Here is a 12,855-nt window from a genome sequence, read left to right as displayed (position 1 = left end):
TGACTAATTCATAATTAATTAAGATTATATGAGTCACCATACATTTTGAACATATAAAATTGGCTCATAAGCATGAATTAATATAACCAAATATTCATATATAATATGAACATTTTATCGACTAAAAATATTGAAAATATTATATCCTAATGATTTTCAACATGAAATATATCAAGAAGTTAAAAAAAAAACTAAAATCAAACCATATTCATGATATAAAAAAATAAAAACTCTTTCATGTCAAGGCAAAGGTTAATGGCTCATATACCAACTATTAAAAATTTTAATACCAAAATGTGTTTCTAAACTATTATAAGAGAAACATAAGAAAACTAATGCAGAAACGAAAATTGCATACATCCAGCCATTGTTGTGAAGAATTTTAGCAATGGTTTCTCTTTATATTTTGACACTTCTCAACTTAGAACTCTCGCCTTATACGGTATAGAAAATTCTTTAGACTTAATATTGAGCCCAAGGATAAAAACTTTAATTTATATATACGTTCTCCCGTCGAGAACATTTATTATCATGAGCTTCATAATGTTTAAGAATTAATTTAAATTTATAACGTTTATATCATAATAAAAAAATTTAATGATATTAAATAAAATATTTAATAATAACAGTTACAATGAAAAATCGAAATATTTAAACCACAATAAATAAAAAAATTAATGATAATGAATGATAAACTTAATGAGAATGGTTACATATTAACCTTATATTTACATAAATAAATACCAAAAATCACGAGGGATACGGTATGCAAATTTGGAAATTAGAAATTTGAGATAATACAGAGTCTGAAGGGTCGAGCTATCATGACTGGAATAGAAAAAGAGAAAGACAGTTTATATATAATTATGTAACAGGAAAACATCACGAAATGTGGTCGTGCCGGAGTGGTTATCGGGCATGACTAGAAATCATGTGGGCTTTGCCCGCGCAGGTTCGAATCCTGCTGACCACGTTTTTAACATCATATCGAATTCGATTTTGGAATAATATATGCTGTTTGAAGCCATGACGTGATTTGGTAATAGTAATCCGGGTTTCTTAATTAATATTATATTGCATAAATTTTAAAAAATTATCTAGAAAAAACTAAGTATGTGTTATTCCTAAGAAAATTATATTTTTATTTTTTTTTGACCACATTATAATATTTTTATTTTTTATGAAGACTACAAATTTTCTTAATAAATATAAACATGAATTAAATGTCAATATATAATTTTAAAAAAAATCAAAAATAAAAATAAGGGAAGAGGATAGATTATATAACCTTGTTCATACGTCACTGAGACACCTCCTATCCTTGAAGTAGAAGAGAAGAGAAATGACAATGGCGCTCGAAAAGAAGATGAGATAAAGATAACAACGATGGTGATCGTAATGAAATTAAGTCTCATATTTTGATGGAACCCTCGTATCCCTCCCTATCCTAACTTTTATGCTTTCTAAGACGTCAATATTGTTTGCTTGATAAAGAGGTCATTCCCAACTTTTTAAGTTATTCTCATTGAATCATGATGCATATTAAAGTTTCTTTTTGTAGTTATTTGGTTAGATCCTTGGGTTTAATTCGTAGTTCTAAATATTAATGATAATTTTTATAAGTTATTTTAGATCTTGTTATTACCTAGGTTTGATAAAAAAAATACTAAAAATAAAAAATTAAGGTGAAGATTTTTGTCGGATCAAAAGGTTTAAAAGAAATTCCCTTGGATAATTTTAAAGATGTGATAAATAATATAGATTTTATATCACTCTCCGAAGAAAAAAAAAAGAATTAATTTTTAACATAGAAGAAGATAAAAGAATAATAAAGTTTATTACTAAATAAAAATATTATTTTAAAGATTTTTGGTGCTAAGATAAGAAGAAAAGACTAGTTAATCTTAATGAGAACAGTTAACCTTATATTTACATAAATATAAGGTGATAACGATCGTGATCACAATGAAGTCAAGTCCCATATTTTGATGGAACCGTCGTATCCCTCTCCATCCTAACTTTTATGTTTTCTAAGACGTCAATATTATTTTCTTGATTAAGAGGTCATTTCCAAGTTCTTTTTAGTTATTCCCCTTGAATCATGATGCATAATAAAGTTTCTTTCGGTAGTTATTTGGTTAGATCCTTGGGTTTAATTCGTAGTTCTAAATATTAATGATAATTTTTATAAGTTATTTTAGATCTTGTTATTACCTAGGTTTGATAAAAAAAAAATACTAAAAATAAAAAATTAAGGTGAAGATTTTTGTCGGATCAAAAGGTTTAAAAGAAATTCCCTTGGATAATTTTAAAGATGTGATAAATAATATAGATTTTATGTCACTCTCCAAAGAAAAAAAATAAGAATTAATTTTTAACATAGAAGAAGATAAAAGAACAATAAAATTTATTACTAAATAAAAATATTATTTTAAAGATTTTTGGTGCTAAGATAAGAAGAAAAGACTAGTTAATCTTAAAAGATTTTTATGAAGGAGATATATATCCTCCTACATCGTCTAAAGGTATATCATAAAAATTAGATAATACATAAAAATTATAAAATACAAACCCGAAAGATAGATCTATTAGTAAAAGAAGATACATCATCAATTATGACATATTCTCCCAATAATATTCTTATTAATATTAAAGATGCCAAAATTATACAAAAGCAAGATTTAGACTACGATGCAGATAGTATTGATTTTTATTGAAGTAGATAATTTTATCGGATTACATTATTTTTTTTATGATAAGAATAAAAGTATTTTTTACCTCCTTATAAAAAAGAAAAATATTTATAAAGTCGATCATTAAAGATTTAGAAGAAAATGTTACTAATGCTAATATGAGGATCATTATTATTTATGATCTAGAAGCTATAAAAATTAATGAATATTCTATAATAAAGGAGTTAGATATGTATGCAAATAATTATATTGATAAGATTGATTTAGTGTTTAGAGATTGTCAAGAAAGCTAATAAGATTGATTCCAAACAAATAAGAGTTTTATAATTAATTAAGGTATATAAGACAAATCGAAAAGTCATTGTTGATTGTGCTGACTTCAAATTCTAAAATTTTAAAGAACATAATGTATAATAATAACATTCAATGCTTTCCATAATTTTTTTTCCAATCTTTAATTAGGAAATGATGTTGGAATATTAAATAAAAACTTTGTTATTAGATATAATTTTGGTTTAAGAGTCTTAGTTAAGATTGAAGTTTCTATTATAGCTAAAGTTAAAGTTTTGTGTTTACCTCTCTATTTATAGAGGGCTCATGTAATGTTTTAAATATATAATTGGGAGGAGAAATGAGGTACAACAAAAATAGACTTATAGATTTGGGGTCTAAGAGATTGTAAGTTATCATTCTTAATATGAGTTTTTAGCTTTGAAATCTCTCATCTATTCTCATATATTTAAAGATTTGAATCTTAAAAAATGAAAGCAAATGAAATTTGTGATGCCACCCATAAGAATCACACTCCGATAAGATTCACAAACAAAACCCTAAAAATTATTAAAAAACTAACCAAAGAAAAGAATCCCTACCCAAATAAATTGGTGGCCTTTAAGCAAACAAATCTAAAGATCTGAACCTAAAAAACATAAATGAAAATGAAAGCAAAAGCAACCAAGAAACCTGCATGCCATGTTCAAAGAACCACATAACTAATTCGATAACCATAAATTAAACCCTAGTATCTGATTAGAAAACCATCAAAAGAAATTTCAATAGATGTAAGAGTTCAAGGGAACAATCAATAAAAGCTTGGGAATGACCACTTGATGGAGTGAATGAGATCAACAATCGCGAAAACTATAACAATTAAGATGGGGAGGGATATAAGAGTTACACATAAATTCAAGGCACAAACATATTAGTCTTCAAGTGCTTGTCCGGATTACCTATCTTGATAAAGTTATCAATTAAGGAAGATAACATTCTCATTGGATAGTATAGATGAACCTCACGATCATTAGGCACAAAGGACACTGGCAAATGGAGATGCAACTTTCCTTGCTAAATGACTTTGCAATGTCACTGATCAGTATATTTTCATTTACGCCAATAACTTATATATCATAATAGATAAATAAATTAAATTTGGGTGCTCTAATAAATCTATCTTTTTAGATTTTAATATTACATAAATATTCTTTCATATTTTGTTTTTAATGTTCATCCGATGCCAATCATGATACTACTATTAGCTAGTTGAATTTAAAAAAAAAATCATAATTAAAAATAGATAAAGTATCCCTAATATTCAATCATTACTAAATATTAAAAATATCTTTACATAAGATATTAGTATCAATTTGAGTTTCATCATCACTATGTGTGTGTGGGCACGTACACTCTATAATGATAGAGATAATGATAGATATAAATATAAACAAAATTATTGAATAAATCATATTTATGGTCCAATATATTAAAAGTTGTAATTAAAGGGATAAATATCAAAACTGATATCTACACTGATTTTTATCTCTTTTTTTTCCTCTTGTGAGACATTGATAAGAGAAAAAATAATAATTATAACATAGTGGATATTAAAAAGAAAAAGATAGCTATTAATGAAAAGAAACGAAAGGACTCACAAGTCTTGATGGATAGTTTTATCTGATGCAAATCAATAGATCATTCACATTCTCTTTGTCTTTCTTTCCTTTTTTTTCATGGAATGTCTGGGATTGAACTTGAACCTCATGTCTTAATTTTCTAATACTAAACATGTGAGTATGAGGTTTCGATCCCAAAGCTTCCATAAAAAAATATATATATACATATCTCTGAAGACCTATCTATCCTGTCATAATCATACATGGAGAGAGAGAAAAAAAAATTATTGTACTATTGGGGTAGAATAGAAGTTGGCATTATATTTATAGAGTAATTAGATGCATTTGCATGCGTACATGCATAAGAGAGTATATTTTTATTGGATATCTAAAAATACAAATTATGGTAGAAAATTTTCTATGATATTCATGACATAATTTCCTTCCAAATAAAAATTTAGGATTCACCAAAAGAGATCTTCAGATCCATTACACAAAAAAATAATTTTAAAAGATATACTATTTAGATTACAATTCACAAAACTAAAGTTACCATAGATGGATCCGACTATTTCTCTATAATGTCATATATATGATATTGCCTTCGATATGGGTGCTATATATTTCATAAGAATTATAAAAAAATAATTAGTGAATTTGACAACAAAGATAATTATACTTATACTCTTGGATGTGTATCACTTAGGTCTTTTTAAGTCTTTTGCCTTGACATGGGTAATTTTTCCTTCAAGTTCTCAATTTTTTAAAAAATATTATAAAAAATAATAATCAAGTTGAACATATTGGTTAATTTAAAGTTATATAAGAGTGTTTGAATAAACTATGTAAATGTAACACATGGTTGTACACATAAAATATAAGTAATTTATAATTTATCAATTAGATATTTGGTTGTAAATAAATTCTCAATCTGAAAGTTGAAAGTAAATATTATTAATAAGAATTAGGTTTAGTGTTGTGCAAGCATTAAACATGACAATATATCATTTAACCATTAATTACATTTCTGGTTCAAATATATTCTTAATGTCATTAATACTACTAAGTTTTATTGCACCAAACACATGATCTCATTATTTATTCATTATAGCTAATTTTTACTATAGTAAACACTTGTATACATTATATGTCTCTTAGTGCCCTCTGTTAGGGGTTTACTGTTAGCTAATAAGTGATCGTTATGTGGGATCCAATTCACCCTATATTTGTTTGTCTATATAAATTTTTTTCTTATTTATTATGATAAGGAAGATAATCATAAACTTCTTTCTCATCTTATAAGGAAGTTAATCTCAAGCTTCATTCTTATCTTTCAAGATAAAAAATATATTATAAATAGTGGGGAGGATTCTCTTTTGGAACAACTTGAACTCATATTTGGGGACTTCGGTTTACTAACCTGAGCATTAAAGGGAACGAGTCGAAAAACCTCCATTGATCTTGGTCTTCGTGTAAGTAACATTTTTGGAGTATAATATTTTTACATCGAGAACACCATGGAAAATTCTGCTTAGATGGATATGGATTACATCAGGTTAATTAAGACATCAATAATATTTTCTTCTAACATCTTTTTATACCCAATTTATGATATATAATAAAAAAAAATTCCGATTGAATATACTCAAGTTGATGCTAAAAATCTAAGATATGAGAGTGAAGAACGATGGCTTTGGTATTGGTTTTCCAGAGTCTCCTAAGTGAGATCGATAAATTAGCTTATAATAATATTCACTAAATATTTTAAGTATAAAAAAACTAACAAATGATTGCTTGTGTCCAAATTTAAATTTAATATGCAATGACACACTATATATATTAAATTTAATTTTATATTAAATTATTTATATATATATATAGTGCTAATTAGAAAAGTTAATAGCAAATGTGAGTTGTAGTCTTTGTGAGTGCAACTCTTAAACCAATGGTCTGCATTGTTGGGGAGGGAGAGTATTCTCTTGCATTAGCCATGAGGATGAGAATATATGAAGTGATATTTTTAAATCTACTGTGACATTTATTTATTTATTTATTTATTTTGAAGTTCTAAATTTTAGATAATGTCCTTTCAAAAATTGAAAAACACATTTATATTATTATGAAATATCAAAATTTATATCTTTACATGTCATTGTCAATTAATATGTATTGAAAAAAAAACTTTGGCTATCCACTTCATCTATATTAATTTATTCTAATTAAATAAGTATATAAGGCATCACTTAAAGAAGATTATAGTGAATGTAAGGTATTATTATAAATTAGAGTTTCAAGTGACATTTAATTTATGGTACCCCAACGAGATCAGCTATCAAATATGGATAAGTTTTTAGGTTTTAAAGGAACGCATGTATAGAATTTAAATCTAGAGAGTTTCTGTGAATTTTTTTTTTAAATTATTCTCTTATGTATGGGGATTTGTGGTAAGATCATCATAGATCTAAAAAGTAACAGATAAAAGAAGGGAGGATAACAAAAACTCCAACACAAAGACACTAAACTATGAAAATTATGAGACAAAAATATTATATATATATATATATAATATTTTTATTGAAACTATTAAATTTATACATAATATTTTTTATATCATAATTTTCATAGATTAGTGAATTTGTGTTGGTTTTTTTTATCCTATCTCCTATATTCTATTATGTATTTTCTGAGTGTTTTACTTGCTGCAAACTAAGTGTTACAAGAAAAAAGATTTCAACTTCAATCCCATAAAGTCTATTAACTGAGTGTTTTACTTGCTGCAAGCTAATGAAACCTTCCTTGTTCTCTCCTCCTTTTTTTTTTTTTTTTTTCTGTAATTGAGAGAACTACAATTGGACTTGAGCCTCATATCTTCCTTTGTTTATCATACCAATTATGTGAGCGTGAGAGTTGGAGTTTGATCCCGAACCTCATATCAAAAAATAATATATATCCCTAATCACACTTAAGAGAGAGAGAGAGAGAGAGAGAGAGAGAGAAATTTTTGCACTATAAGATGTATGGCATAAGTCACCATTGTATTTATAGTCATTATGTGCATTTGCATGTTGTTATTCTGTATCTTTTGTGAGATATCTAAAATAATAAATTTTAGTAGAAATTTTTTAATATTATTTATAAAATAAATTACCTTCCAAATAATCACCTAAGAGAGATATTCAGTTCTATTGCACACTTTAAATCAAAAATTAATTTTAAAGATACACTATTTAGGTTAGGATGAACGAAGACGCAAACCTCATGACCTAAAATATCTAAATATAAATTATTATAGATAATACATCTATTCATATGTCGTAAGTAATGTATCACTTTAATAAACTGATTCGACGATAAAGATAATATTGCTTCTTCTTTTTTTACTTGTGTCATGATATAGGAAAATATATAGTGAACAAGTTCCCAATTCCTAAAAGATTGTTATAACAAATAATACATTATTTATAATTAAGTTTGCTAGCAAAAAATATCGTTAAAGTCTTGATCAGCCTAATATGGTCCGAATTTGTATATGTAGGATTATCCGAAATAGATCTGAGGTGACTTCGAAGTGGGTTTGAGGTGGGTTCAAGATAGATGTATTGTTCTCTCGATGTATCATCTACACAAAGATCAAGGTCAAGGGAGTTTTTCCGACCTGATCACTCTAACACTCGAGTTACTAATCCGAGATTCCTAAATGTAGTCTCGAGTAGTTCGAGAAAAGAAAGAATCCTTCCTTTATTTTCTTGTTCAGAATGTGTTTTTATACATTGAAAGAGGAAAGAAAATTTTCATTATCACAAAGTAAGAGAATGGGGTTTATGTTTGTAATAAAAGGAGTGAAGAAAATTTATAATTATCTTCCTTCCGAATGCGAAGTTTATATTTCTATGCATCGAATCTTTATATATGATAAATGATGATTTGGATGACATGTGACACCCAGACGATAGATTCTCTCTCAAAATTGAACACATATTAATATAAAATTGAATGAGAGTGTTAATATAAAACTATAATGTCTAAAATTTATAAATATTTAAATATACATTTATATTTGATTGTAAACAAAAATTTTTTTTTATGAATGTTTACAGTAAAACGAGGGCACGAGTCGATATCGAATGATATGTTTATCTCTACTGTAGAATTCTTTTAATTAATTTTTTTGGTTTAAATAAACATCCTTGTAAATATATGTGTGTGTGTATACACTTTTCTCATAGTAAAGAAGGAATTCTATCGTAACACCAATAACAATCCACCTTTTAATCTAAATAAATTAGATATGACATATTTACTTTGTATATTGATTGAGCATAATACCATAGGAATGTGTTTGATGCATGAAAAAAAATGGAAGTATTACCTCAATAAAGTAATTTACTCCAGAAAAATCAACTATCTAATTAATACTTTTATGTTAGTATTTCCTTGTTCATCATGGATGTCATAAGAGTATCAACTTTATGACCTCATAATGCTTTGTTAATTTGAAAATTATTATTTTTAGCCAATATAATGAAATGCGAAGATTCATAGTCCAACTTGGAAATTAGAACCCCAAGCATTGTAGCTCAGGAGAGAACAAGTTCCTCGGTCTCAAAACATGCCACTAGCTTGAAAACATCACACATTATTATCTCTAAATGAAAAATACAAGATATGAATGAAAAGTTTTATGCTACAAAAGCCTTGATGGTGACAAGTTTCTCTTCTTGAACAACTACTAAAATACTACGATTGCCATGCACATGTTTGCACCAATTAAAAGCATCAAAAGTTATTAAGTCGTTCAGTACTATTACCCTCTTGGGAATAACAGCAAACATTTGGGGAGCAACTGTCTGTCTCTTTGCCTGCCTCAGCCGCAGCAAATCTCCTTCAGCTTGTCAGCGACCGACTGATCCACGGAGTACTGAAACAAGAAGCGAAAAGGTTAGGCGAGGAAGAAAAGAGGATCCGAGGTGAGATGAGAGGAAAGAGGACCTTGTTGAGGACCCAGGTGGTGTGGGTGTAGGCTCGCTGCAGGAGCTCGTCGAGCGAGGCGGAGTCGTCCAGCTCGCGGTAGTTGACGAAGTTCTCCCGCGCGTACTTGGCGTAGTACGGCCTGGTCTCCCGCGGGAGCCGCCGCACCAGCCTCAGCACCTCCATGTACGCACTCAGCGCCCGCTCCATCGCCCGCCGATCGCAGCGGTAATGTGATGCTCGCTACTCCATCACGGCAACCAACCCAACACGTAGATGAGACGTGTCAGTGGCCGGATTTTGGGCCAAAAGGCCCACATTGAGGAAAGGTAGAGATAAGACAAATAAAAGGCAAGAATGCAATTTTATTTACCAATTAAGTAATTACTCCTATATTTCTGACACGTGTCAGACCTACAAACCCATGTCGCGTTGTCATCACTGCCGTGTGTCGTGAATAGTACATTCAGATTGCTCATCTATTTTCTGACACGTGTTATAGCTATATGATACCATGGTCCGTTGCCGTCACTCTCGTGGCGTGAATAGTACATTCAAACTCCTTATTTATTTGGATAAGTTGGATTACCGCTACAATATATAATGCATATGCGTGCTTCTCGTGAGTCTTCCTGATGTTGCATCACCAGCTGGTCTCAATAACTTGTGGAGCCAATATATTGATATATTATTAAGTAACAGTAAAACACATGTCGTGTGGTCGTGCCGGAGTGGTTATCGGGCATGACTAGAAATCATGTGGGCTTTGCCCGCGTAGGTTCGAATCCTGCCGACCACGTTTTCAACATGTATCATATCACACTCGAGTTTGGAATAATATTTGTTTCTTTGAAGCCATGACGTGATTTGGTATTATTAAGCATGATTATTGAATCCAGTTTTTCTTACTTGATATTATATTGTATAATTTCTAAAAATTATCTAGAAAACTACTAAGTATTTGTTATTACTAAGTAAATTATATTTTTTAGACCACATTATAATATTTTTATTTTTTATTATCAAGACCATGAGTTTTCTTAATAAATATAAATATAAAAATAAAATTTTGAAAAAAAAAAAAAGGGGCGAAGAGGATAGAATGTATATATACCTTGCCCTTGCGCAACTCAGATACCTCCTGTCCTCGTCAATCGGAAAGGAGATAAGAGAAACGCGACAACGATCGTGATTGCAATTAATTCAAATCTGTTATTCTATCATAACTTATATGTTTTCTAAAGCGTCAATGTTGTTTGCTTGATTAAGAGGTCGTCTTAAGTTTTTCTTAGTTATTCCCCTTGAATCATGATACATATTAGAGCTTCTTTGGATAGTTAATTGGTCGGATCCTTGGGTTTAATTCTTAGTTCTCGAATTGGATTTTGGTTCTTGGAGGTGTGATGGGGGTCTCTTGATTACATTTGCTTTTGTTTGTGTTTAGGTTTCATGGGTTTGGATATTTTGATTTATTTGCTTGAAGACTTTCTTGATTTTTCCTTGTGCATTGATTCTTTTCTTTAGGTGGTTGTTTGGTACTTTTGGGATTCAGTTCATAAATCTCACCCGAGCATGATTCTTGGAGGTGAGGTGGCATCACAGGTTTCTTGATTGCTTTTATTTTCGTTTTATAGAGTTCGGATTTTTGGATCTGTTTGGTTGAATGCTTTGGTTGTGTGTTCTTTGTACTGAGATTTCATGCACTATTAGTTCTTTGAGGTTTAGTTTGTGAATCTCAAATGGGACCGTAGTAGTTATGATTCTTGGAAACTGAGATTATCGATTCTTAATCACCTTCAAAATAAAATATTAAAAAATATTAATGATAATTTTGATTAAAAGAATACAAAAAATAATAAAATTAAGATGAAGACTTTTGTGAGATCAAAAGGTTTAAAAGAAATTTCCTAAGATGATTTTAAAGATGTGATAAATGATAGAGATTTTATGTCACTCTCCCAAGAAAAAAAAAAGAAGAATTAATTTTTGACATAGAAGAAGATAAAATAAAATAAAATTTATTACTAAATGAAAGTATTATTTTAAGGATTTCTTTCTCGAGCTAAGATAAAAAGAAAAGACTAATTAATCTTAGAAGATATTTCAGAAGGAGATATTTATCCTCCTACATTGTCTAAAGGTACATAACACAAACCTAATAGATAGTAACCATATAAAGAAGATACATCATCAACTATGACATATTCTCTCAATAATATTCTGAGTAATATTGACAATATCAAAATTATACAAAAGTAAGATTTGGATTGATGTTTATTGGAGTAGATAATTTTGTTAGATTAAATTATTTTATTTTTATGAGAAGCAAAAAAGTATTTTTACCTCCTTATAAAACAAAAGATTTATAAAGCCGATCATTAAAGATTTAGAAGAAAATGTTACTAATGCTAATATGAGGATAATTATTATTTATGATCTAGAAGCTATAAAGATTAATGAATATTCTATAATAAAGGAGTTAGATATCTATGTAAATAATTATATTGATAGGACTGATTTAGTGTTTAGAGATTTTTCTATGATATTCATGACATAATTTCCTTCCAAATAAAAATTTAGGATTCACCAAAAGAGATCTTTAGATCCATTGTACAAAAAAATAATTTTAAAAGATATACTATTTAGATTACGATTCACAAAACTTGGATCCGACTATTTCTCTATAATGTCATAATATATGATATTGACTTCGATATGGGACCTATTGGGGTGCTATATATTTCATAAGAATTATAAAAAATAATAAGTGAATTCGACAACAAAGATAATTATACTTCTACTCCTGGATGTGTATCACTTGGATCTTTTTAAGTCTTTTGTAGGTAATTTTTTCTTCAAGTTCTCAATTTAAAGAAAAATGTTATAACAAATAATAATCAAGTTGAACATATTGGTTAATCTAAAGTTATATGAGAGTGTTTGATTAAACTATGTAAATGTAACACATGGTTGTACAAATAAAGTATAAGTAATTTATAATTTATCAATTAGATATGTGGTTGTAAATAAATTCTCAATCCAAAAGTTGAAAGTAAATATTATTAATAAGAATTAGGGTTTAGTGTTGTGCAAGCTTTAAACATGCCAATATATCATTTAACCATCAATTGAATCTCTAGTTCAAATATATTCTCAATATCATTAATACCGCTAAGTTTTATTGCACCAAACACATGATCTCAATATTTATTCATTATAGCTAATTTTTATTATAGTAAATACTCGAGTACATTATATGTCTAATACATGATCGTTACGTGGGATCCAAGTCACTCTATATCTGT

At 28.4% G+C, this 12,855-nt stretch overlaps 1 protein-coding gene and 2 non-coding genes across 3 annotated transcripts; 2 read left to right on the top strand and 1 right to left on the bottom strand.

The window, feature by feature from the left end:
- The first annotated feature begins 891 nt into the window (after nt 1-891).
- Nucleotides 892-973, top strand: TRNAS-AGA (transfer RNA serine (anticodon AGA)). The gene has a single exon. It is a non-coding gene; the product is annotated as a tRNA-Ser (tRNA).
- An 8,205-nt stretch (nt 974-9,178) lies between these two features.
- Nucleotides 9,179-9,846, bottom strand: LOC135594936 (LYR motif-containing protein At3g19508-like). The gene is made up of 2 exons (XM_065085444.1): nt 9,572-9,846; nt 9,179-9,500 (listed from the first exon to the last, which is right to left on the bottom strand). Exons 1-2 carry the CDS (start codon nt 9,758-9,760, stop codon nt 9,447-9,449), a joined length of 243 nt encoding a protein of 80 aa, XP_064941516.1. The 5' UTR covers nt 9,761-9,846; the 3' UTR covers nt 9,179-9,446.
- A 421-nt stretch (nt 9,847-10,267) lies between these two features.
- TRNAS-AGA (transfer RNA serine (anticodon AGA)) lies at nt 10,268-10,349 on the top strand. The gene has a single exon. It is a non-coding gene; the product is annotated as a tRNA-Ser (tRNA).
- Nucleotides 10,350-12,855: the final 2,506 nt, after the last annotated feature.

This window comes from Musa acuminata, chromosome BXJ1-10 (genome assembly GCF_036884655.1).
Source record: "Musa acuminata AAA Group cultivar baxijiao chromosome BXJ1-10, Cavendish_Baxijiao_AAA, whole genome shotgun sequence".
Taxonomy (NCBI): domain Eukaryota; kingdom Viridiplantae; phylum Streptophyta; class Magnoliopsida; order Zingiberales; family Musaceae; genus Musa; species Musa acuminata.
The sequence above is the reverse complement of the archived record's forward strand: the minus strand, read 5'-3'. Positions and strand labels throughout refer to the sequence as shown.